Source organism: Maniola jurtina, chromosome 17 (assembly GCF_905333055.1).
Source record: "Maniola jurtina chromosome 17, ilManJurt1.1, whole genome shotgun sequence".
Classification (NCBI taxonomy): Eukaryota; Metazoa; Arthropoda; class Insecta; order Lepidoptera; family Nymphalidae; genus Maniola; species Maniola jurtina.
In genome coordinates this window covers 6,696,628-6,724,347 of record NC_060045.1, presented here as the reverse complement: position 1 = coordinate 6,724,347, position 27,720 = coordinate 6,696,628, and the positions used below count along the sequence as shown (strand labels likewise).

At 36.0% G+C, this 27,720-nt stretch overlaps 1 protein-coding gene across 1 annotated transcript in view; it reads right to left on the bottom strand.

Annotated features, from left to right (window-relative positions):
• The window catches only part of LOC123874122, a 179,100-nt gene that overhangs the window by 104,849 nt on the left and 46,531 nt on the right, over positions 1–27,720 (bottom strand). The window contains exons 2-3 of the mRNA XM_045919308.1: positions 17,463–17,778; positions 15,333–16,603 (exon numbers count right to left, since the gene is read on the bottom strand). Coding sequence (XP_045775264.1) covers positions 15,333–16,603; positions 17,463–17,778 — 1,587 coding nt within the window. The remainder of the gene's footprint in view (positions 1–15,332; positions 16,604–17,462; positions 17,779–27,720) is intronic.

Sequence of the window (27,720 nt, the reverse complement as noted above, 5' to 3'; positions counted from 1 at the left end):
CGATCAATGACGGGACGGGCAGCTACTCGTAGCATAAAATAAATATTTTGTAACAAATGCTACTGGTAGAGATTGTCATCTCAACTCAGCTTAGATATCGAGAAAGTAAAAGTAAAACTGATAAAGTAAAGTAACACGGCTAGGCGTTCTCATGTATCGAGCCTTCAGTGAAACGTACTGAGCTTATATTAGGTAGGTACTATCCATGTATTAACACATAAGCTGCTTTCAATAAAAATTATAAAATTACATGAACCGACTGCACTTAAGTGTAAATGCCTTAAGTTAAATTATAAAAATTATTACTAACAATAGAAATAAGTACACACGATGTGAAAATTTCAACTTTCTAGTCTCTGCCTAGTACCTATGGTTCATAAGATACAGCTAGCTGAAAACCGGCTGAAACCCTAAAATGTTCAAACCTCCAGCCATCTTATATACTTGTTAAGAAGTGTATCTACCTAAGCAAAATTAAATCGCTTCATTTTTAAAGCTAAAGTCAACCACAACTGCGATCCATTGCAAAATTAGTTCAAAAAATCAAAAGTTCTTCAAACGAATGAATACAATACCAATAATTCTAAACCACTTACATATCAGGATGGTTCAAAATAATAGACACAGTTGAAAATTGTTAAAAGGCTACTTCGGCTATAAATTCGGTAAATTGACAATAGATAAAATCCCAGAGACGCGTAACAGGTGCTAAAATGTTAGGTATTCGTGAAATATAGCGTGTAGGAGCACGGAGCAAGGCGGCGGCGGCGGCGGCGCCTCTATTTCAAAGGCATCAGTGAAATCGCGCGTAGAAAGCAGAACTGGTGGGGCGTCACACGCGCTGTTGGTTCTGCACCAATAAAATATTGCACGGTTATTGTCCCAACGGGGTAAGCCGCAGACAGTTGTTTACGATCGTTGTTAAATTTACAACCACAACTCCATTGAAAATTAAATAAATTATGAAAAGCTTGCTTTCTTTGGACACAAGAGAGGAGCACGATTCTCGTTCCCAGGATTAGTGTTGGAAGGAAGAATTAGAGGTGAAAGAGTTCAAGGTTGCCAAAGACAATTAGTTGGACGATATAAGGCGCTGGACACTGGACGCGCTTGGTTATCCAAAAAAAAAGAAACTTTAGATATAGAGAAGATTTTCACGTGATGATTTTTAATCGCCAAGCTTCTTATTGAAGAGGGCACACGATTATGATATATCACAATGGATGCGTGGAAAATATAAAAAAAATTGTCATTCTTTAGCAAGTAGGTAATAATGCTACAAAAATTCTATAATATCTTACTGCCGGGCTACAAGAATAGCAGTATTTTGATCAGAAATCCGGTTTTTTCTAAATTATATAAGTATAGGTAGTAGACAAAACAACTTTGTTTATCTTAGAAAATAATATGTTAGAAAAAAATTATAATAGAGGAACAATTATCACAGTCTCAGAATCATAAAACTATATTTCATTTACGTACTTAATGATGTTCGTTAAAATATATATACTTACCACGAAATAATAGTTTATTCAGTAAAACAAATATTACATAGTAGGTAATAATATATGAACTGGTATGTATTTCAAGGTTTTACAATAAAGAAAAGATAGTGTACGGAGACGGCGGGCATCAACCTACCTACCTACCGTGTTATGTCATGAAACTCAAGTGGTTTTCGGATCGGATTTCGGGTTAACCGTTAATGTAACGCATTCCATTAATTTTATGGAATTCGACCTTTATCAGTTTAAATAAAAACATGTGGGTCAGTAGTCCACTCAAAACGAAACAAACCTCAAAATATACTGAGCCCGAAGATCAGGCTTGGGTATCTTCAAAATACAAGTGTAAATTAAAAATTTATGACACCCCCAACAAATGAAGGTTACAGTAACTAGAAAAGAGCTAATAACTTTCAAACGGCTGCACCGATTTTCTTGGATTCAAGCCTCGATCAAGCCACCTTTCAAACAAAACAAACTAAATTAAAATCGATTCATTAGTTTAGGAGCTACGATGCCACAGACAGATACACAGATACACACGTAAAACTTATAACACCCCTCTTTTTGGGTCGGGGGTTAAATACAATCTTCAAAATAAAACAATAATTATTGAAATACCTAGTCCATTATTTTTTATTGTAAATTGGTATAATTATGTCCTTTTCTTTAGAAAATCTCTCAATCATTATAATAATTTAGATAAAATATATAGCAAAAAAAATTCTACGTGACTTTGGACAAATCATTATTACTTAAATGCTACACCTACGCTATTGTTATAGAAGTAAGTAAGAAGGAAAAAGTGGAACTGCAACGTTTCAATAATTTAAAGCACAATACACACGTATTTTGCAAAAAAAAAAAATCAACACGATCAGCAATAGCCGCAAGAGGAACACGCAGCGTATTTTCAATATTGAAATAGGTACAGTCAGCAACAAAGCTACACCACCCACCAGACTAGCGACTACGGGCAGGTCTGTTGCTGACTGTACTACGTGTGACATTAAAAGCAAGATTGGGTCGCATCAATCGCATCGTAGAAATCCTGATGGCTCATGAAAGGTTGACACTAACTGCTAACATGATGTCGGCTCACGCATTTTTGACGCTTCTGAAGTCTTCTCAATACAGAAAGGCGTCTTTTGAAGGTGTGACAAATCCTGTGCGGAATGGATTGAGTGTTACAGTCATCGATGATTTCAGTGGATTATGTAGCCGTGTGCCCTCCGCATATTTAGATCCTATACGTTTCAACTGATAAGATCTCCGCCATATTTTATTCCTCGTTTTTTTCGTAATTGTTATAATAATTATGCTAATCTTTGTTAGTGAATGAGTAGGGTCTAGTTAGTAGGCCATACCCCGCCACGCTGGAAAACAGATAGATTTCAAACTCTTTGAGAACATTTTGAAGAACTCTCAGGCATGCAGGTATCCCGATCATCTTTTTTTCTACCTTTAAAGCAAGGGATATATAAATCTAATCCGAAAAATTAGAGGTGCTTGCTCGAGTTCGAACCCCCGATCTCCTGAGTAGGAGGCGGACAAACCATTAGGCTATTACGGCTATCGGGGAAAAGTACATTGCTGATGGTCAATTGCAAAGCGTAATAGGTAATTAATAGTTATATTGTTAATAACCGGTTGTCCAAAGAGTGAAATCGCAAAAAACATGAAATCGTGCTACACAATTTGCGTAACATAGTAATTTGCGTCGACAGTAAACACATGTCCAGTACCACACGACGCGACGCACCACCATTTGCAATCTGCATCATTGCTTCAGGAATTACGAAAAACTAAAACGTGAAAGTAATGCTAACTAAGTACTAAACATTTCTGCAAGGAACATTTAAAAAATGGTAGCACTGAGCACCTACTTTTAGTTTGAGAATTTGTGTAAAACTACACCAATGTATGTACCTAAAAGAACTAGTAAACATAGTTAGAATTTAGATTGAGATCTTGAGATCATTGATCTTTAAGATCTAAAAATAACTCTAGTAAACTTCTTATGACTTCGAGTTTTCTAGATTCTTATCTCCTTCGCCGGTCGTCTTTTGATGCTTTGCTCAAATTAGAAATTAATATGAGATTAATTTCAAAAGTGTCTCACAGCAAGTAACTTATTTATTTCTGTATAAGGAAACGTGTTGCCGACTTTGTCAAGACAACACTCTCGGATGTGGAAAAATGCGAATAAAAAATATTCAGTTGCGGTACATAGGACTTTATTGGTTGAATACACGACATGTCGAGTCAAATATTTTATCCAATATAGAGAGTTGCTGGGGACATAATGCACGATACCTGTACTGATATCGTAATTATAATTTCACTAGAACAAGTTGTTTTGTAAGTAACCATGTCTAAAACGAAAGTGTTATTTACTTGTTAGGTCTTAATTATACCTAGTCACTGATGTGAGATTGTAGTACTATATTAATTATATCAAATTGCACATAGTTTGTGACTAGTGACTTGTGAGTTATTGAGCCTGTTAAAACAATTTGCACATGACATTGTTAATAAAATCTAAGCTTAATTAAGCGTTCTTGTGACAAATCTCAAACCATGATAAACCTAACTAATTTTATTTGAGTTATCTTGTTTTTTATTTAATATATTTTTTTACTACGAGTATTAGTTGTAAAGTTAATAATATTATCTATACTAATATTATAAATGCGAAAGTGGGCCTGTCTGTCTGCTAGCTATTCACTGGCCAATTGGTTGTTTACCTAATTTCGACGTTTGATACCTACAGAGGAGAGGCATTTTATGTGCAGAGATAGCTTGCGTCTCGGAGAACCGATGAGTAGGTAACCACGGTAATTTTAAAATCGAAATCCACGAAGGCGGGAATCTACTTGAATATGATTATACATGGGGTTACTTCAATCCTTTTTGTCATATTTAGGCACCGAAGTCATCTTTTTACATTATGTATGGCTAAGATGCTTGAATTTACGTAAAGAATGTAGTAACATATTTTTTGCCAATACTATGCGGAAATAGTGAACAAATCCGTCTAGCAAGCGACACGGTTCACTGTTATGTAACAGTGTAGAAAACATCAGCAAGAGGTAGGTGCTCAGACGTGGCTTATACCGAAGTGGCGAATGGAAAAGATGTGGCGTGGACATATGTCTCTCCTATAGACTTATTTGACATAGAATAAAATAATAATTGTTAGTTAAATTTTTCTTATTTCTTAATTCTTAATTAATAGTCTGTGTGGCGGTTAACTAACGTCTAAAGCTAAAGCACTTTACAAGCAGTATCACATCCGAATTCGAGTATTCTCGATCCGAAATAGACGTAGTAATATTTATATGAAGCGTTGTGCACTAGATCCAAATTTCGTGTTATGGTTTTGGAAATTCAGATCTAGAACCTCCCATACGAATAGTACAGTTACTTTAGATCGATTCTCGAATTCGGATCTGACGCAGTGCGTAAAGGACCTAAAGGAGACTAGGAAATGTGTCAATGTCTCGTCTTTGCCATTTCCACTTCTGTATAAACCGGGCCTAAGTTTATTCTCGTTACAGTTTCATTATCACCTTGACGTAGCTTAGATTAGAAGCTTTTAGGTGCCTTCTGTGCTCTACAAAATTCCCATGGAATTGAGAAAGTGTTGATTTGCTCTAATTTCTCTACTTAAGTTTATAATTTGGTTTGGAGTAGCTTAGCTTACCTACCTACCCTAGTCTGTGTTGATGGAATGTTGATGAACTTCTTTATATTAAAAAAATATATAGATTCCAAAATATCGATGATGGGAGATTGTTGGCGTATAGATCAAAATTATAAATATTTTGAAGAAACGCATTCTAAACTTAGACTATTTTAAATTTTTAAATTTTGTTTATGGTTGTTGTACTTACTTTAAAATATGTAAAATTCTCTCTTTTGTACTTTTCTGCCTACGAGCTATGAGTTTATCGAAAATCGCAAAAAGGAACAACACTTGTTTCGTGATTTACTACGTTGATTATGTTTTATATTCGTTCCAGACACTTTTTTAACTTCACCTCACGTAGGCACAGCCATTTTGTGTCGATCAATTTTACGATAGATAAACTCGAAGCATAATGGGGCTTAGTATTTTTATTTGGCTCTACCTTAACAGACAAAATCTTGTTAAGCATATTATTAATTTTTAAAAAACAAAGTAGGGACATAATATGTCTTGCGTTAATAAATTTAAAACTTTCATTGTGATTGTAAAATTGGGCGATTAAGGTCATAGCTAATTTGTATCTCATCATCATCAACTCATCGCCGGCTCACTACTGAGCATGGGTCTCCTTTCAGAATGAGAAGGATTACTCTACTACGTTGGCCAAATACGAATTGGCAAACTTCACACATCTTTGAAAACATTATAGAGAATTTTCTGGCATGCAGGTTTTTCACGCGACATTTTCCTTCAAACTCACATAGGAGTATTAGGAGGCTGACATACCGATTTTCATTTGTATCACCTATCCCAAACTAAAATCGAGCCCCTAGTCTAATTGAGTGCGATACATAACATGCAAAATCCGTCTCAAACTCTCTTACGTTATTTTAAGATAAACTAACCGAAGCCCGTGACTTCGCCCGCGTGGATTTAGGTTTTTCGAAATCCCGTAGGAACTCTTTGATTTTCCGGGATAAAAAGTAGCCTATGTGCTAATCCAAGATATAATCTATCTCCATTCCCAGCCAAATCCGTCCAAATACACACACACACACACACACACACACACACACACACACACACACACACACACACACACACACACACACATATACATACTTTCACCTTTATAATATTAGTGTGATGGTACAGTTATAGATTCATTAAAAAAATCTCCTATGTGCATAGAGACGAGAAAAGACTGTAAAATCCGCTATACATATAATCTGCAGATAGTAGGCTTTATAAAAGCTTTTTAGGCCCAAGTTGCGGATTTTCCTTAGTTCAGTCAGTAAAGTAGTTTTATCTATTTATATTATAGTGCATATAAAAAATCGCACTCGTGATAAAATCTTTTCTTTGTCTAGTGTGCTATTTTGCGAAAAAGTAATACGACACTCTAGTTTATATTACGCTGCAGTGACAAGTTGAAGTTGCAAGACAAGTAAGTACATAATATACGTGCTAGGTGGGTGTTGGAGTGTTGACGCAATTATGATAGAGTCTAGATAGATTTGTTAGTGTATCTTTTATCCATACTAATCTATAAATGTGAAAGTGTGGCTGTATGTTTGCCTGCCTGTCTGTTAACTTCTCACCGGAAATATACAGAGATAGCTTTCATCCTGTGGACGGACAAAGGCTAGTTTTGGTCTCAAAGAGATCCTTCGGATTTTTAAGAAAACTAAATCCAAGTGAATGATTTTCGAAGATTCAATCGATCTGACTGACATTTGGAATGGAGATAGCTTATCCTGAATCACACATGCTATATTTTATCCCGGAAAATCAAAAGTTCCCACGGGATGTTTAAAAACCTAAATCCACGCGGACAAAGTCACGAGCCTTATCTAGTAAAAAATAAAAAAAAACTTATTAGAATCGAGCCAAGATGGCCTAGCACATCAGAGATACTTTTAACCATAGACACTGAACATGTTTGGAATTTCCGCTCCGGAGGTAACGGCAGATATTTGGATTCTAAAATAATTCATGATTCGTGTTTATTTAGATATTCTTAGGTATCTGGTTATTTTGCAGTCAAATATCAATTTTTTTAATTCACTACCGTAGCGTGTCTGCGTCATAATAGTATGATGGTCAGGTACTTAAACAGTTTAAATAAATTAAAATGGATAGATAGACACTTCAAATAGTTGAACCAATAACTTAAAAAACCCCCGACACAAAAACCTCTATAAGAAAACTAGAAAAGAGCTGATAACTTTCAAACAGCTGAACCGATTTTCTTCGATTATAGCTAAGAACACTCTCGATCAAGCCACTTTTCAAACAAAAAAAACTAAGTTAAAATCGGTTCATTCGTTTAGGAGCTACAATGCCACAGACAGATACACAGATACACACGTCAAACTTATAACACCCCTCTTTTTGGGTCGGGGGTTAACAAAAGGAAAATTTTAATGAGAGCAAGGAAATGTAGATAGGTGCACATGCAACTTTCTTGATATGTTTAGGTACATAGACATCAGTTGAAAGTTTATTGAGATTTCATATCAAACACTTGAATGAATACAACTTTGTAGGCTTTCCGTATACGCCGTACGAGTCAATTGTAACAATTTGTATGCGAGCATGTGAACACAAAGGTTCTGTGGTATGTACAAGTTTAAAATTAATAGACCCTAGGCTCAGGCCCACGCGACCTATCCAAGCTAATGCATACTAAAGAAATATCTGGCTCATCACCTTTGTTAGAAAGGTTTACATGATTTTAAGAAAGTAATAATTAAGTACATACTAGATGATGTCCACGGCTTCGTCCGCGTGGCCATAGGCCATAGGCCATGCTAGCAGACAGACAGACACACTTTCGTACTTATATAATACTAAAGGATGCCCGCGGCTTCGCCCGCATGGATTTCGGTTTTTTTTAAATCCCATAGGAACTCTTTGATTTTCTGGGATAAAAAGTAGCCTATACCTATCCTTCCCCGGGATGTCTCCCAAGTCTGTAGCAAATTCTATTAAAATCGGTTTAGCGGTTGGGCAGTGAAAACGTAGCAGACCGACAGACAGACGCACTTTCGCATTTATAATATTAGTATGGATGGATCGTCCACAGAGGTTGTTGAAGATCAAACGAATTTTCGTTGCAAACAAGTGTTTACACTGTTGTAAACCACCGTTGGAGACCGATGTGGAGGGCTTGTTTAAAACAGTCTGGCCCAGCCTTTAGTATGAATTGCCGGAGAGGATTTCCAACATAGGTTCCCGCTTATTTGATGCTGAGATTGACACGTTAATCTGAAAGTGTTATTCTATCTCACATCATTATAACCATGTATGGCAGCTGTGGAAGGACACATCCATATCCCTAATTGGCTTCTACACGGCTTCGTAACGGATCGTTCTCATCTTTGCAAGTAGAGTGAATGGTACCGGTGCCTCTAACCAAAGGGACTACGCTGACGTTTAAATATGTATGTATGTAAAAAATAACACCTTCATTTAAATCCAATCAAAATTATTCCAAATCTATTTATATTATGATATATTAATACTAAATTATAAATGCGAAAATGTGTCTGTTTGTCTGTTTGCTAACTCTTCACGGCCCAACCGTTAACCGATTTTGACGTTCGTAGAGATACTTGTAGCATGTATTCCAGGAACGGACAGAGGCTACTCTTTGTTCTGGAAAATCAAAGAGTTCCCACGGGTTGTTAAGAAACCTAAATCCACGTGGATGAAGTCGCGAGTATCCTTTATTTGGTACAGATATAGCTTGCATCCCGGAGACGAATATAGGCTACTTTTATCCCGGAAAACCCAAAAAGTTCCCACGGGATTTTTAAAAACTTAAATCCATGCATAATGAAGTCATTGGTATCGTCTAGTCATTTTTAGTTACTGAAATCATGTCAGAGAACCAATGAAAATTAACGAATCTATGGTGAAAAGTCTAAATAAGTATTATTATTTAAAGTTTGAAATTCGTATTTAGCGTAGGTATCATGCAGCAAAGACCTTGTAAAATATGCTAAAGCGAAGTATGTGGTAGCCGTAGGATTTTTAACTGGAATTAAGTTGGCCCGTTTTATAGACCTGTCCTGAATAATACTCCCTTGTAAATGTCACGACTATGCTAGTGTGAATATATTGCGGAGAGCATCGTGATCGGAATGCTAAAATAAAGCCGCATTTAACAGGGCTCTCTCCGTCACTCGCTTCATACAATCGTAGTTCCAATTTCATTTGAATATTAAGCAACCAAAGTCCATGAAATTTTGCAGACATATTCTAGAAACTAATATCTGTGTCTGTGGTGTTTTAGATTTTTCTAAAAATATGTAGTTTTAAAATAACAGGGTCTCAAAGATTTGTACGTAAATTTTTAAGACCGCGTAACTTTGAAACCGAATATTTTAACAGAAATCTGGAAAACCACAGACATAGATATTAGTTTCTAGAATTTGTCTGCAAAATTTCATGGACTTTGGTTGCTTAATATTCAAATGAAATTGGAACTACGTTTGTATAAAGCGAGTGACGGAGAGACCCCTCTTAAATGCTGGAGAGAAAATCTTCTCTTATGGTATGGAGTATGGACCCTATCTACATGAGCTATAAAAAGACTCTGATTGTGAAGATTGGCGCAGAACTTGCAAATTAGTTCCATTGAGGACAGTTGGATACGGACGCGACGCGTTTTTATTAGGGTTCCGTAGCCAAAGGATAAAAATGGAGGCCTATTAATATCACTCTGCTGTCTGTCTGTCTGTCCGCGTATCACAGGTCTCTAGCTCGTACCTTCTTAGGTTTGAATGAGTTATAGACCTGAAATTTTTATTTGGTGTAAATCATTGACCCAAAACCAAATACTGTATTAGAAAAAATAAATTATATTTTTCAAGGGGGCTCCCATACATGAAAAAGAAGCCGATTTTTTTTTAAATCTTAGCATAGCATGTGGGGTATCATTGTCTAGAACTCATTGAGTACTATAGAGTACGAATATAAATATATTTTTCTTATTTATCTAAAAAAACAATGAAATGGGGGGCCATCAAAATTGTAAGTTAGCATATAGTATAAACTAGTGGCCTGCCTCGGTTTCCTGCCTCAAATCATTATTATTCACTTTCTGTACATAAGAACTAATAACTCAAAATTTAAAAAACCCCCGACACAAAAACCTCTATAAGAAAACTAGAAAAGAGCTGATAACTTTCAAACGGCTGAACCGATTTTCTTCGATAATAGCTAAGAACACTCTCGATCAAGCCAAGCCACCTTTCAAACAAAAAAAAACCTAAATTAGAATCGATTCATTCGTTTAGGAGCTACGATACACACTTCAAACTTATAACACCCCTCTTTTTGGGTCGGGGGTTAAAAAGTAAGGAAAATATATGAAAGTTTTGCTTTGGCTACGGTTTTTAGGCGAACTTGACGAAATTTAAAATATTTGAAATCAAAATAAACGAATTTCCTCAATGGGTACTTGCAAAAACTGAGATGGTCTTTTAAAGCCAGAAAAAGTGGAATGAAATTGTTGTTCACACTTCCATTGCCAACCAGTTTATTTTTATTTTATACTAAAATCTTGCAAATTCTGAGCATCGTTGAAATTTTTTGTTGAATTTGCTTCATCGATCCTACCTTTACTTACCTGCTATTTAAAATAATAGAGGGAAATAGAGGGAAATTATGTTGCCCGATTGATAGATAGATGGATAGATAGATAGATAAAACTTTTATTTGTTGACAAACCTTTTACAATTTATGCTAACAGAATGTAAGTAAAAAGTATTTCCTAAATAAATTAATCGTTAAACAAATAAGGTTTACCACTCAGTACGGAGCTGCAGCGCTGGTTTTCAGCAGGAACCAACGTACCTCCGACAATTAACCTATACATACTCGTATGTATCCTAAAAAACCGGCCAAGTGCGAATCAGACTCGCGCACTGAGGGTATTTTTTCCAACATTTTGCACATACACATTTTAATTTTTTTTAATTATGTAACCACAAATTCGCGGTTTTCAGATTTATTCCTGTACTTGTGCTATAAGACCTACCTACCGGCCTTTCGTGATTCTAGGTCAACGAGAAGTACCCTATAGGTTTTCTTGACAAGCACGACGGACGGACGGACGTATAGACAGACAGACAGACAGACAGACAACAAAGTGATCCTATAAGGGTTCAAAAACGGAACCCTTATAGGATCACTTTGTGGTACCTTTTGTGGTACGGAGCCCTAAAAAATATACTATTTATCAAACAAATTGAACTAAATGTATAAATTGAACGACTGATTGCACCTTGTCGGTGTTCTACTTTGTTATATAAAACCTACTAGATGATGCCCACGACTTCATCCGCGCAATTTTGGGTTTTTGAAAAATCTCGTCGGAACTCTTTGATATTGCAGAATAATAATAATTTGTTGTCCTTTCCCGGCATGCAAGCTATCTATATACCGCTTTAAAATCGGTTAAACGGATAGGCCTTTTGCATTTATAATATTAATATGGATTAGAAAAAAGGCTGTCGATTAAAAACGAAGAAATGAGTTCTATGAAGTAACTAGGTAGAAATCTGCATATTATGCAACGCACACTCTACGTTACTCTGACATTCTGGCCTGCAATTTTACACACAGTTTGAAATTTTCTTTCATTACATAAAACATTAAGGTGACTTCGTGAATTATGCTACAATGCGTGGCGATTGTGTTTTTCAGACAATTGTTTGTAGATGGTATTTAAATATGTAGGGTTGTCATTTCTTTACAAATCTGAAAACACACACACACACTATTAACTTTCGATGTCATCGTACGACATCCAAAGTTAATAGTGACGTTTTTACTTTTGCCAGACAGCATGAATTTCCAGCGAAAAGTTAAAATTTCAAATCGCTGTATTACACAATTACAAACGTAGTTATAAACTAGGTCATTAGATTAGATGCATTCTAAAATAAATTAATATTCATTGCGGTTCATTAATTGTACGTTTCAAGCCAAATATTAGCAAAGGTGATATAAAAATTACATAATATTCTCGTAAGAGTCATCAACCCTAACCTCATAACATATCATTGAATACCAGAGTGGCGATAGTATCTGAATCACGAACACACGACGAACACACAAGTAAACGCTTTATGTAAGTAGCCATGCGGGTTATACATATATTGTTATTATAATGAAGCAAACCACGCGTGTTATATTACAACCAAAGAGGTATTATTTACTTCAAAACTCGTAGTTTTTCATACACAAGTGTAATATAAAAATTTATAACATCCCCGACAAGTGAAGGTTACAGTAACTAGAAAAGAAAGGAAAAGTGCTGATAACTTTCAAACGGCTTAACCGATTTTCTTGGATTATAGCTAGGAACACTCTCGATTATTACCTTTCAAAAAAAAAAAAAAAAATTAAAATCGGTTCATTAGTTTAGGAGCTACGATGCCACATACAGATACACAGATACACCCGTCAAACTTATAACACTTTTTGGGTCGGGGGTTAATAATATATTGTAAAGAGGTAAAGTTTGTAAGTTTGTAGGAAGTAAGCTCTAGAACTACTGAACCAATTTTGAAAATTCTTTAACCAGTAGAAAACTACATTATTCCTTAGTGATATAGGGTATATTTTGTTTTCAAAAAAATAGAGATCCCTGCGAAAATTATAATAAGCTATCCGCGCGAAGCCGGGGCGGGTCGCTAGTGAATAATATTTTCGTGTTCAGTCCCTAACTTAGCTTTCACTTTTATATCTTTACTAGCTGATGCCCGCGACTTTGTCCGCGTGGATTTACATTTTTCTAAATCCCGCGGGAACTGTTTAATTCTCCGAGATAAAAAGTACCCTATGTGCTAATCCAGGGTATAATCTATCTTCATTTCAAAGTTCAGCCCAACCCGTTTTTGCCGTGCTTGAGTAACAAACATCCAAACATCCACACTTACATAACTTACATAACATAACTTTCACATTTATAATATTAGTAAGATAACAAAAAAGCACCAATTTCAATGAAATATAATGTGCTAATCGAAATGGTATGTATCTATATAGTATGGAATATTATTATAAATTGAAGAATTGAAAAGAGCAACCGCCGAGTTTCTTGCTGGTTCTTCTCGGTAGGAACGGCATTCCGAACCAGTGGTAAATTATTTGACGATTTAAAAGCACTTGTAAAAGTTTATTTGAATAAAAATCTATTCTATTCTAGTCTATTCTATGTGAAAATTGAAAAATTATCTATATTTGTATAGGTACGTAGGTACTTTAGTTTTGGATTTTTCTTGAGAACCATCTTGATTGAGATAACAATTTTTACGTCTTGATAAAAGTGGAACAGTCAGATCTAAGTGGTTATACCTAATATTCTTAAGGAAGCACTTTCCTATAGTACAACTGAAAGTAGCGATAACTGCTAACTGATAACAGAGGCATTTCCTCATTGGCTCCCCGTAAAAAGGTACCATTGGCTACAAATGAGTTATCATTATTTAATCGCAGCAATCTAGTTTACTTTAGATACTAGTTTGGGCAAGTAGTAAAACTATGGTTTTAGTCATACGTAACAGAGATCAGATAACAACCGCTCCTAGTAATAAGTAACTAGTAAAATCTGGGTTACGATAATAAAATATCTTGTTATAACTAAGTTAAATACAGACAAGAAGTCTGGTGGTTGCGATGCACGATGCATTTCTAAAAAGCGTTTAACTGCAAAAAGTAGTTAGACGTGCCCTGCAATATGAACTTTACAGTTTCTCATTTTTCAATTTACACAAACAACGTGTAAGTAGTATCACAAAAAGTTTAAAAATAAATTTCAAGACCTGTTTAATAGCACAATTCTAAAAACCTCTTACCGCTATGCAGAGGCATGGTAAAATATGAAAAAAAAAGATTTGGTATGTTTTTAAATCAATCTTTTTTATTTTTCATATGCAAGAGACATGAAAAATAAAAAATATTAGTATACTGCCTCGAGCTTATTAACTAGTATGCGTACAGAACTTTATGCGTAACAACAACTGGACTAGTTTTTTTTAAAAGGTATCAAAGCAGCAAACTTGAATGGTTTCGTTTATGTAACTTGCAGAAGGTAATATCTAGTTGAATGAAACCTGAAATGATGGCAAAGTGGTGGTGAAACAATGGCTGTAATCTCGGAGAGAGAGTTACACGGGCACTCTTCCGGCCCATTAGCATTGAATGGCGGCGCGTGCGCATCGCGCGCGTATCATTGTCGCGCCTGCCATCAAACCCACTTACTCGGAGAGACAGTAACATTTACTATCTTCTTCATGGACCTCTCCATTATGAAGATCAGCAGTCAGTTTCTACACATGCTAGGCGAAATAATTCTTTACATTTTAATATACACATGTTTAAGGTAATAAATAGAATCTTATCCCATAGAATAATTAAATAAATCTTATCCCACGCTATAACATGGGGTCGGCATAACACTTATTCTTCTTTCTTTCGCTTCTGTCATCCGTCAATGCATTATATCCGTCACCCATTTTACACGAATATCCTCTTCTACGCAATCCATCCATCTTTTCTTAGATCTTCCTCTCCTCTTTTTCTTACCACATGCATATTTAACATTGTGATATTGATACGATTTTCTTACCTCCGCATTACAAGCCCATATCATGCCAGCCTATTACCCTCGATGTGTCACCTATATCTATAATATATTTTATGTTCTCAATCCACACGCCGATAGACAACCATCTCTGAGACTATCACTGAATCAATTCAACACTCCATGAATTGTTCTCGATTAAACGTAATGACCACATTTGATACGAACTTTTCATTCCATCGGCCGACTGATACGAACCGCTTTAAGGTCAAAGGCGTGAAAGAAACGATGGCATCTCATTACATACACTGAATGCTACAACTTTTCCTGTGACGAAACTTAATCAGACACGCATTGCATGGATCGTCTTGCCCAAGCATCTATAAAGGTACCTATAACCTATTGTATAAGAAAGATATTGTTGAAAGTAAATGACAAAAGGTAATATATAAGAATTAAACTCAACTGTGCTTTTATAAGCGAGTACGTTAGTTGATATTATGATGATGATATTAAACAAAAACATGCAACTTACCGGTAACTCCAGATAGTCACTGATGGTGTACTTCGCCGCACCTCGCCTGATATCCGCCAACGCCACGAAGTGTTCATCCCGTCTCGCCTTCCGCCGCAATAACGCCCTTGCATAAGGGTAAGCCGACAAGTATTCTCCATACGCATCCAATAGTTCACCCATAAATAGTTGCTTCAGTAATATCATACTCTCGTTCATCTCAATTTCTACTGGTGGCGGCGGTAGTTCACGACATTTCAAGGTCTCTGGTACATTTTTTGGTATAAAAGAACTAACGCCGCTGGTAGACTCGCACGACGTATATGCGCCTGTTGAATCGCTCGAACCACATTTAGAAAAGGGAAATGCAGACGAGGTTCCGCTTTTCTCGCTACTTGCAGAACTTTGACGAGTAGCACTTGATTTTTCGAAGTAATCTTGATAATGTGCTTCGGGCGGATATTCTGTTGATGGGGAGGATTCCTCAGCTGCTAAATTGTTGTAGGCTGCCTTTTTAATGCAGTCATACAAATCTTCTATTGATTCATATGGTGTCATACTCCCGCACGATTCACCCTCCTCATCGTGCAACTTTTCATACAGCTCTTCGTTCCGTATTTTGGTTACTGGCAAAGCAGTTATGGCAGAGTCAGAACGACTTCTCTTTACATTAGGCACTTGATCGTATCCAAAGTCAGCGGGGTTAAGGAAATCCCATTTAACGTTGGACCAAACGTTATCGGTCACATCGGCAGAAATCCTGTGATCTGCGCAACACTGACCACCGCTTCTGATGGTGACAGTCGTAACATTGTCACTACTTTCTATTATAGAAGGGCTTTCTATAACTGAGTCACAACTATCCAATGGAATATCGACAGCAATTTTACGAAAAGATGAACATACTGACGAGACGCTGGATCTGTTATCGTCGTCTAATTTATTATTCATAACAATTTCATCAGGACATTCGTTATCTGTGATAAGAGAAGATAAGTCAATATCCTGTTGAGAAAGTATTCCCTCCTGAATAAGTTCTGTTAATATGCTTTTTCTTTCTACATCTTTGACACGTACATTGTCTTCTTGGGTTTGTTCTTCAGTCTCTGTTTCTTTCTTATTCTTAAGTAAACCCGAATCGATATATTTTCTCATTCTTTGCGTGAGTGCCTCACTAGCTTCAGAGACTGATTCCAGGTAATAAAATAGTAAATGGTATTCTTCTTTGGTAATGACAGCGGCGCGTAAAAGTGGCTTTCCATAGAGTTCAAGTGCGGAGAACAAAGTTGAAGCTGTAAACAAAAAAAAAAATTATTATCATTGAACACAATAGTAATTCATTACAAAGATATCAAGGTATGTATGTGTTACGAGTAGGCACGGTACTCTTGTCTTCTTGTAAATTGGAATCTTTCTAGTAAATATTTATTTATTAACCCCCGACCCAAAAAGAGGGGTGCTCCGTGTTTCATTTTTAAAACAAACTAAGTAGGTATGTATATCAATTTGATTGATTAACGAGTGAAAAGTGCAATCAGTAGACTTGAGACAATCCTTTTATGTAAATTGATCATATTTTATCTTTTACTACATATTACTATCATCATCATCATTATCCACCAATAGACGTCCATTGCTGGATATAGGTCTCTTGCACTTGTTATTGTGAATTATGTGGCCAGATATATCTCAGTTGCTCGTGGTAGAGATAACTAAATGCCCATTCCTAATCTATATGAGTCTCACGGTAGCTACATTAGGTTTGCATACAAGTCGTTTCTGCGAAAGATTACCGGACAATGGCGTGCGTACGCGTTTCGTTATTGCCAAACAGCTTTCTACAAACATCGCTTCGTTTGCCATCTGAATACTCAATACGATGTACTCGTATATTGAATGCAAGGTAATTTACTTATGTGGTGACCTAATTTATCAACTTTAAATATCATAGACATTGGTACCCTACAGCGAAAAGCATAAACTAGGACCTAAATGTTCATGCTTAGATGCATATGCAACATGAAGATCGCACATAAATAACTGAAAACGAAAAAAAATTAGGCTACTTAATTTTGTGAATAATAAATAGCAAACGCGAAGGTAGTGAGGGTCACAATAACTGAATTCTGAGTGCATCGAAGAAAAACTCGCCGTAAATTTTCTCCCACGCCAGAAATACTTCAAGGTCTTTGCCATCCCACGCTTGTGGCTCATGTTCAACTACTAGGACTTCCCCTTCCAAACACATAGCAGAAGCACGTGGCTCCACTGGTGCTTTGGATCCTCCGAGGAATAGTAGAGCAGTTGGGGGAGCGATTGTGGCTTCTGGCGGTGGTAGAGGTTCAGCCAATGGCAAAACTTGAGGAGCTGACAGCGGCCCTGTTGGAGATCCAGTCAGCACAACTCCTGCTTCGTGCAGCGTCTCGCAGACCACTTCAGCGACGGTACTGTTGCCCCATACTGTCACCTACAAAAAAAAAGGTTTGGTTCAATCATGTTATCCTGGTAGTTACTACGATGCTTTATGCTACCTCTGTTTCGTGGTTTATAACCCAAGTAATCTAATTTCTTTTTAGAGATTGACAGTCAGTTTATCATGACTAATATTCCCCTTTCTTCTCCAACTACTCATAAGCATAAAACTTGTGCTTGGAGTAGGTACGACAATTGTGGAACGGGTGGGGTATGAACCCCAAATCTCTCGGATTTCAGCTCGCTCCTTTAACACTTGAATTATTGGGGCTTAATGTTTTGTAAATACACTCCTAGGGTAAATATTATGTAATTATGTAGTTACCTAGTGATTAATTACATAATTATAGTTTTTAAAATGTCAAATGGCTTAGTATATTATTCTTTTTATCCATCTTACTGCTATGTCGTCTCATTTTCGCTGATGATATCTTTTAGTGATTTATTTGCTTACAAGAGTGACATTTCGACGGCAATTTTGACCGTGCATTCAACGGCAATTTATTTTATTACGTTTATATAATATGCTTTATTATGCGGCTAGACAAAATTTATCTCCACCAAAGTGACGTGTCTTGTTCTCTTTGCTCAAAACTAATCTGCTCCGGGCATCAGTCGACACAAAAAACAAAAGTGCTGCCTGCCACTGGAGATATCTGTAATTTTTTCCACGAAATGGTAACCGTTAAATTGTTTAACAGCCTTAAAATCTGTTCAAAATGTACCTACTCAGTAAAGTGATTAATAGCTTGGTTCCTTAAGTAAACAATTATTTTCATTTTATAGATCCTAAAATGTTAATGGAGCTTGAACGTGAACGCTATTCCCCATATAATTTCTGACCGTGGCTGTTGGTGGCTACAAACTCTGCAAACTCATAATCGATTGAAAGACAAAGCAAGTTTTTGACCTCCCAAATGAGCCTGGTCTTGGCGTCAAATGGATAGCTAATTGAAGTGACTGAATGCTGACCCTTGCAGTCTAAGATTCTTGCCGGCTCATCTCAGTAGGTAGGTAGTGTGAGTATCTGCATTCCGAACCCGTGCAGTGGCAGCAGACTAATTGAGACACTAGTTGTCCTAGGTATATTGATATGATTTGATTTGATGGAAAGTTTGGAAGTGGATGGTCGAATGGAACTTAACGACTGCACTTCTTCGTGTTTTTCTATAGATTACAGTTTCTAAACGTTAACTTGGCCCGCGATGGTCATCTCTGTTTAGGCCTTTTAAGCCAAGTTTTAACATAACATTATTACATCACATTTTTATTGATTTATAATCATGAAAATCAACATGTCCGCGCTGATTGTTCTCTCGTTGGCCACGGAATAAATAAAATAAAACATCGGAACCGAAACCTTCAAATAAAAATTAAACCTCGCAACATGCAACCATGTTCTGCGATACAGCTAATAAATGCGAAGGAATCGTACAACACGATTCGATATAACAACATGTAAAATGTAAATGCAAGTCGAAGGCCTTGACTGCCTGGGTTCATGGCGTTTTTACCGTCCCTCGTGACGTCACTCTCGAGTTATGCGCGCGCGCACCCTTCCCCCTTCTCCGCCCAAACAACAAGCCGCCGCGCCCAAAACGAACCAACAGGATAAAATATGATAATCATATTATATTGACGTAGGTATGTCCATTAATCCATACTAATAATATAAATCAGTCAGTGTGTATGTTTGCTAGCTTTTCACGGCCTATCCGTTTAACCGTTTTTGGTAGGTACCAAACAGAGTTAGCTTGCATCCCAGGGAGAGACACACATAAAGGGACCTAATTTTTGTCCCTGAAAATCAAAGAGTTCCAACGGGATTTCAAAAAACCTAGATCAACACGAACGAAGTCGCGGGCATCATCTAATAGGTAATGTATACTAATCATAATCATCTACATAAAAATGAATTACAATTATAATTTTAAGTTAACGTACTTAATTAATTATTATCATCACTACATCATTGTTTGACAATCAAAAAGTGTACAATAGTATCCACTACCCAATTTGAATAAATGACTTTGACTTTGACTTTGAATTATTCCGTACATTTTTTTTCTAAAAAGACATAACATGAAAATTCGTACTCAGACATTTCTTTCTTTCTTCTAATCTGTTTCCGTCCGTTTGATCAAGAGCTTTCATGAATATCTTTCCGATTCCAGTTACGCTAACAAACTCGTAGGTGCCTTGTATCATCAAGGAGGAAAAAATGAAACAGGCCCCGTCTAACAAGAAGCGGTCAGCTTTAACACGGCCGACGCGTTTTGATATTAAGGGACGCGAAGATAATATTATAACGTTTTTGTTTTGTTATAGGCTGCCTTTCCACCAAATGCTATGTGTGAGCAGCGAGAATGCGTAGCCAGGGAATAGGCGTATTATATACGTGCAACACACCTCTATGTTTCCATACTTCATTTAAGCTTAGAAAAAGGTTTCATATCCGTGGTGGCACAGTAGGCTGCCACCACATTAAAGAAATGAAAATAATTGAGCAGCCCACAATATAGTGTAGTTACATTGATTGTATTGTATATTTACATGTAGCATTTTGTTATTTTTGAAAAGAGCAACTGCCGAGTTTCTTGCCAGCTCTTATCAGTAGAATCTCCTTTGCAAACCAGTGGTAGAGTCTTCGCATAGTAGGTATAAGTGGCACAGACTCTCCTACATGCAATGAAATTTATTTTATTTCATTTCTAATAGGAAGAAGCGAAGTTAAGTTTTTATAATAGTTTTGTTTAGGCTACCTCTAACAAGAGATTTGCTAGAATGTGTAAATCATTATATCAGTGCCTACATTTCCATAGCTTAGCTCACCTTAACTTAATGTACCTACTTAGGTAAACAAGGGTTCACATTTTTTTTGCATCTCTATCTCATCTCATCTCCGATGGAAACGCAGCCTAAGGAACGCGAAGATAACTCTTTTGCTTTGTTTTAGCGAGCGTCAAATATTCTTCTGCAGTTTTTCCGGTTGATAAACATGTTGCTTATAATTAACTCTGCGTAAAATTTATGCGAGTTTAATATCTACCTAGGTACATAGTTATACCTGCCAGATTGTTTACGAAAATATTAAATCTTTATGAAATATGTACCTGAGTAGATTGTATCCAATTTGAATATGGTATTTTATCCAATGTAGTTATTGTATCGCTAGTAAAGCGATCATCGCTAATAGCAGTTAAAATTTCTTTCACTTTAATTTCGAGAGGTCTGGTATTCGATCTTTATATTAGATCTTTATATTTAGAATATCGTGCGGGGCGCTGACGCGACGCGCAGTTCCGCCTCAGTGCAGTTGTGGTGCGTGTCAGAGTTGTCTATGATGTTCCTACTCAAAGGTGTATGAAGTCTGCCAATCCGCACTTGGCCAGAGTGGTAGACAATGGCCAAAGCCTTCTCATTACTGAGAGGAGTTCCGCGCTCAGTAGTTAGTAAGGCGGGCGATGGGTTGATGATGATAATGATGATGCAAATGGCAATGCGCCGTGAAAAGGCAACAGAAGGGAGATACCAATGACTGATATTATGTAATTATAGTTAAGAACACTCTCGATCAAGCCACCTTTCAAACAAAAAAAAACTAAATTAAAATCGGTTCATTCGTTTAGGAGCTACGATGCAACAGATAGATACACAGATACACACGTCAAACTTATAACACCCCTCTTTTTGGGTCGGGGGTTGAAAACCATAATCATCTTTAGAGGTTGACTGAAGAATTTTATTTAAGTAAATTTATTATTTAAGTCAATCATTCGTCGGGTCGGGGGCGTATTTTAAATTCCCCGAAGATTACCGGGGAATCTCTCGGAGCTAACGTGCGTGGACTCACGTGGACACCATGCATTGTTAGCCCGAGATAATAACATAATGTATAGAATCTAAAACTTAACATTGAACTTATAGGTACGTATTATGCTTAAAAGTTTTATTAGGCTCGCTTAATTATTTTTATTTAAATTACTGACGTATAAGCTTTAAAAAGCTCGGTAAAATTATGATAATTAGGCACGAAGGCACCATTGACATTCTATCATTGTATTCTACCTAAGATAAATATCTTACCATTATAGACCTATAAATACCTACTCTACCTTACTTAAACATAAAGTTATGGTAGATAAATCATTCTTATGAAAGCTATAGGTACCTACCTACCTAAAAAGTACCTAACGAATTTCTTACGAAAAAGCAAGCCATAAAAAAGTAGTTAAATTCTGAAGATGTTTTAGGTAGGTAGGTCTGCTTGGCGTAATATTCTTTCAGGTCTGCACAAGGTCAATGAACTTATTACAGAAACAGAATACAAAAAGTCCACTACGGTACCTAGTTTAATTTGTAATATCAGGTAGGTAACTATCGTAAGTATTTTATTTACTCAAAACTGATTTACATAAAATTTCTTAATAGATAGGTAGGTAGGTAGGTACCTACTTAGGTTAGGTTATACGATAAGCATCTACTGTTTTTTTAATCAACTTAAAAAGGGATTATCTATATCTGTTTGTATCGTTGTAGGTTTGTAGGTATATTAGGTCCGCGATTTTCTCGCTTCTGGCTTGGCTGACATGAATGTGGTATTTTTGTAAATTAATTATCCATGCCTTCCAGACGGTTAGTTACATTTATATACTTAACATAAAAATATAACACTGATTCAATATTGATTATATAGTATAAAGTAGTTTTTAAAGAAATTATTTAGCTACATAATAATAATTAAAAATTATTTTTCATTGTTTTGATTGTCTTGATCTCGTTATATTCCGGAATGAGCCATCTAGTGAAAGGTTTAAACACTATCTTTAAAGCGCTGACTGCCGTAATAGCATCGCATTACTTTGTAAAAGAAGGTGCTTCATCGCGTTGCATTTTAGTTTTGATGCGTGTGGGTAGATGGCGCTGCATCTTTGCTCGGTAATTTAGTAATTATTTTATTATTAAAAAAATTTAAAATACCAGATTGCAATCATTACAAAAAAATCAGATAGTCAAACTGTTAAAAGGATGTTGGTCAAAAGTAGTTTAGATTGAAAATGGCATCTACTTTTGTCTAAACCCTTGGCTCCATACAATTTATCAGTTCTAACTCTTTTTGAAATGGGTTAGCCAGAAGCTTCTTCGGAACTTAATTCAGGTTCACCTACTCGACTTCATCACGCGGCCTCATCCATAGGCTCGCTTCATTCAAGAGGTCAAGACCTCCCATCGCGCTTTAAAATCGTTTTTAGATCTAGGGTTAGATTTTAACATAGGAAATTTTTAGTAGTTGAAAAAACCTAACAGCAGCATTTAGAATAACGATGTCAGTTATACTGCACTTATAAAGGTGTACCTTGAGGTATTTAAATGATCCTTTGTATATTTTAATTAAACCTACCTAATTGTTTAGAAATTATAATATTACAACTATAATATACAGAATTGAGTATATTTTTTATAGTAGTGAATATTATAAAGATAATCCTCAGAATTTTGAAAAATCATTATTTCAGATAAACCTTAAAATTCGAAACTTTTAATGATAACTGCACAGCGTAATCAAAAAGGCATCATTGAAAATTAATTGCTTGGGTATTATTATCTTGGATACACCCAAAGGCCGGAGTTAATTTTATAATTTAATAAATGATGAATTATATCCATTTTAATTTGTTTATTACCTTTGGAATATTGAATCAACTAACGAGAATTTCTAATCGATTAGAGCGGAATAATCGACTATATAAGTAATTTAATAAAGTGAAATTTTTATCACATTTTGCCATTTATTCGATGCATTTTGTAAATTCACTAATCGTAGGCAAAGAATCTTAGATTCAACGTGTGGAGAAGGAAATCCATAACATGCAGACTATCTCTGTACCTTTCATGACCGCGAAAAACTAGCAGAAAGACAGACAGACACACACTTTCGTATTTATAATATTATGTATAGAGTATGGATATTGGACAGTGGACACTACCAATGTTCGTTGCCAATATTATTGTAATGAAAACATGAGACGATTACCTAATACCGCAGAAAGAGGGTAATGAGTAAAAAACGAGTGAATGACCGATATTTGTGTTCGCGATTTAAAATAATGTTTACCGAGAAAAGCGACCGACATAATACTAAATGAACGATCTATATTGATACAGGTTGTGAGCAAGGAAAGTACCTATATTTAAATACTCGTATTTCGTATTACTTATTTCTTGATGTATTTACTAGGTATATATTATTTACTGTCTTTATGTTTACTTGTAGGTAGCAATAGAGCTATGCTTATTATAAGCCACTCCAATTCATTGAAGTAAATCCATACTAATATTATAAATGCGAAAGTGTGTCTGTCTGTCTGTCTGTCTGCTACCTTTTCACGGCCCGTCAGTTTAACCGATTCTGACGAAAGGTACAGAGTTAGCTTATATCCCGGGGACGGGCTACTTTTTATCCCGGAAAATCAAAGAGTTCTCACGGGATTCCTAAAGACCCATCCGCTCAACCGATTTGTATGAAATTTGGTACCGAGGTAACTTGCGTCCATGTTATTGACATAGACAACTTCTATCCCGAAAAACCAAACAGTTCCCACGGGATCTTCAAAAACCTTCATTCACGCGGACGAAGTCGCGGGCATCCTCTAGTAGTTTCATATTGTGTTATTTATACTCTTCCGTGATTTCTTCCGCGTAATATTTTAGGAGTAATAATTTATCACACTAATATTATAAAGGCGAAAGTTTGTATGTGTGTGTGTGTGTGTGTGTGTGTGTGTGTGTATGTTTGTTACTCCTTCACGCAAAAACTACTGGACGTATTTTACTGAAATTTGGAATGGAGATAGATAATATTCTGGATTAGCACATAGGCTACTTTTTATCCCGGAAAATAAGAGTTCCCACGGGATTTCAAAAACCTAAATCCACGCGGGCGAAGTCGCGGGCATCGGCTAGTAGCATAATATAGCACTCGGAGATTATGAGCTATAAAGTATAATTGAAAGGATTTTATGAATCGGATCATTCGTTCCGGAGATTACATGATATGAATCAACCATTTATGATTATACTTATCTTGTACCAGAATGAAAAGTAACAGGTGCTACCACCCAGCATATCTCTAGATTGTTCTACATTAGAACCCTCATTAATAAAAAATAAAACAACAGTAAGTAGTTTCTGTTTTATATTTTCAAATTCGTATTAGTACAGATCAAAAATTAAAATTCATTATTATTAAATTAAAACCATAACATTAATTTAGTTTTTAATCTATCGACACTCCATGTCGCTGACGCCTCACCATGAAATTTTTACCCATCCCAAAATCGCCCAACGCGCCCAAAGAATTTTTCCACTATAACAAGAAGCAAAAGCCTATCAATAAATCACACAGCACCCGGCATTAACAGGGCTCTCTCCGTCACTCGTTTCATACAATAGTAGTTCCAATTTCATTTGAATATTAAGCAACCAAAGTACATGAAATTTTGCAGACATATTCTAGAAACTAATATCTGTGTCTGTGGTATTTTAGATTTTTCTAAAAATATGTAGTTTTAAAATTACAGGGGCTCAAAGATTTGTATGAAAATTTTTAAGACCGCGTAACTTTGAAACCGAATATTTTAATAGAAATCTGGAAAACCACAGACATAGATATTAGTTTCTAGAATATGTCTGCAAAATTTCATGTACTTTGGTTGATTAATATTCAAATGAAATTGGAACTACGATTGCATGAAACGAGTGACGGAGAGAGCCCTCTTAATCATGTTTTAAACAGCAGAATATGCTGACATGTGGAAATGAATTAGCTAATATGATAATTGAAATGCACGATACAAAGTGGGGTGAAGCCATGAAGCTTTCGTTCATTAATTTATGTCTCATTCTCGACGCAGGGAAATTGAAATGTGGCCCAAACGAGTGGTGACGGCCACGCTGACACACTTTCCTGCGTTTATCGGTGTTATAATTATAATTATATTTATTATCTGCGTAAAAACGCACATGTCCGCGCGATCGAATTCCATGCCTGAGTTTCGTAACACATTTCGGTGTTTTTAGGGTTCCGTAGGTACCCGAAGCCAACAGGATCCTATTACTGAGGCTGAGATCTAGAGAGCGCACTTTGACTTTGCTCAGATTTAGACCCTGTTAAAACGAGACAGCGCTATACCGCTGGCATAAATCTGTCTCGTTTAAGCTCCAACCCAAGTCTCGCGCTCTATAGATTTTAACCGAGACTCCGCTGTCCGTCTCTTCGTCCGTCCGTCCGTCCGTCCGTCTGTCTGTCAGCGGGCTGTATCTCGTGAACCATAATAGAAAACTGAAATTTTCACACAATGTGTATTTGTATTGCCGCTATAACAACAAATACGAGAAATTTCAAAATTTACGCCATGACAATTAAAAAAAAAATTCAAAAGTATTATTTCTTATGTACGGAACCTTGCCTGTGCTAGTCCAACTCGCACTTAACCGATTTTTTTATTTTGGAGGCGTCTCCACCACTGTGTACTGTCACAATTAGATCTTGGGCTGTGCCAATATTTTTAACTAACTTCCAAAAAGGAGGAGGTTCTCAATTCGGTGCATTTTTTGCAGATTTTTGCCATCATGGTAATACCTAAACTGTAAAGTCGTCTATAATATGAGATAGTGTCCAAAAATCTAAAGTGCACTATAAGTATTTAGCGGTTATTCAGTCTTGTACCTACCTAGGTCTTCAAAATTGATATTGAATTGTATTTTATCTTTATACAAGTACCTAGAAGACAAACTAATAAAACAGGCGATGGGAATGAGGAAAAAATATTGTATTCATCTAGTTTCTAGTTCATGATCACAGTAAATCTGATACGAATGTAATTGTGGACCGAACACCCTAACAGCCAGACGAAGACGTGAAATGATTACATTAGATGCAAAGTATGGATTAGTTTATCAAATCAAGGATTCGGCTAGATTTAGTAAGCTCGGTGATATATCGATGCGGACGTCAATATCATGAATATTTCGAAAGTTAAAAAATCCTTGCCATTTCTTAAGAGAGATTAATATAGTGTTATTATACAATAGAATACTAATAATATTTCTATTTCACATTATGAATTTGATTAAAATTACAAATTCGGGCGTTAGAGTTTTGTAAGAAATTAGCTATTCATTCTAAGAATCTAGACTTTCGATCTCCACCAACCTTGATTCCACTTTCATCACGATCATCAACGTTCTCAAATTTTGGACAATATGAAATATCGCGTTCGTTTGATCCAAATTAAAGAGAACATGTTATACAAGTTAACATGATTATACAGAATCTTATGTCTTTCGTCATCAGTCATCTGCACCTTCATCAGAGCATTAAACTTTTGGATCTCTTTCGAATTGTAATCACCGTCATTTCTAATAGTACTTCAAGCAATAAATACCGCTTTAACTTTTTTCATCTTCATGACCATGTATCTCGCACGTTTTATCGTTTTAATAATTGTCTTCGTTTTAAAGAAAATATTACAATAAAACTTAAAGCTAGCCTTATCTAATTACTATACAAAATTCTTTTTTATACTTCGTTTTTGTATTGTTTCATCTCTTTTCTTGTCATCTTGTATAATGCATATCATTATTTGTTAATTTTTTACACCCCTCTAAGGGGTTGTGAGTTGTGACTTAGAATCTGATATCTACTGTTCTTATATTTAGACATTTTATAGTAACATCCTGTTTTGAGTGCCTTTTCAATAATATAAAATACCTTGCTTTACAAAAAATTTTGTTAGTAGGTCATTTAGTGTTGAAAATCTGAAATTCAATCCAATTCTCTTTCCGGTTGGAATTCGTCAACTGTTCAAGGGTCGTTAATCATCAAACGCTGGAAAATCGCTTCCGACCTTTGTCAACCTTAGTTCACTTTCTAATG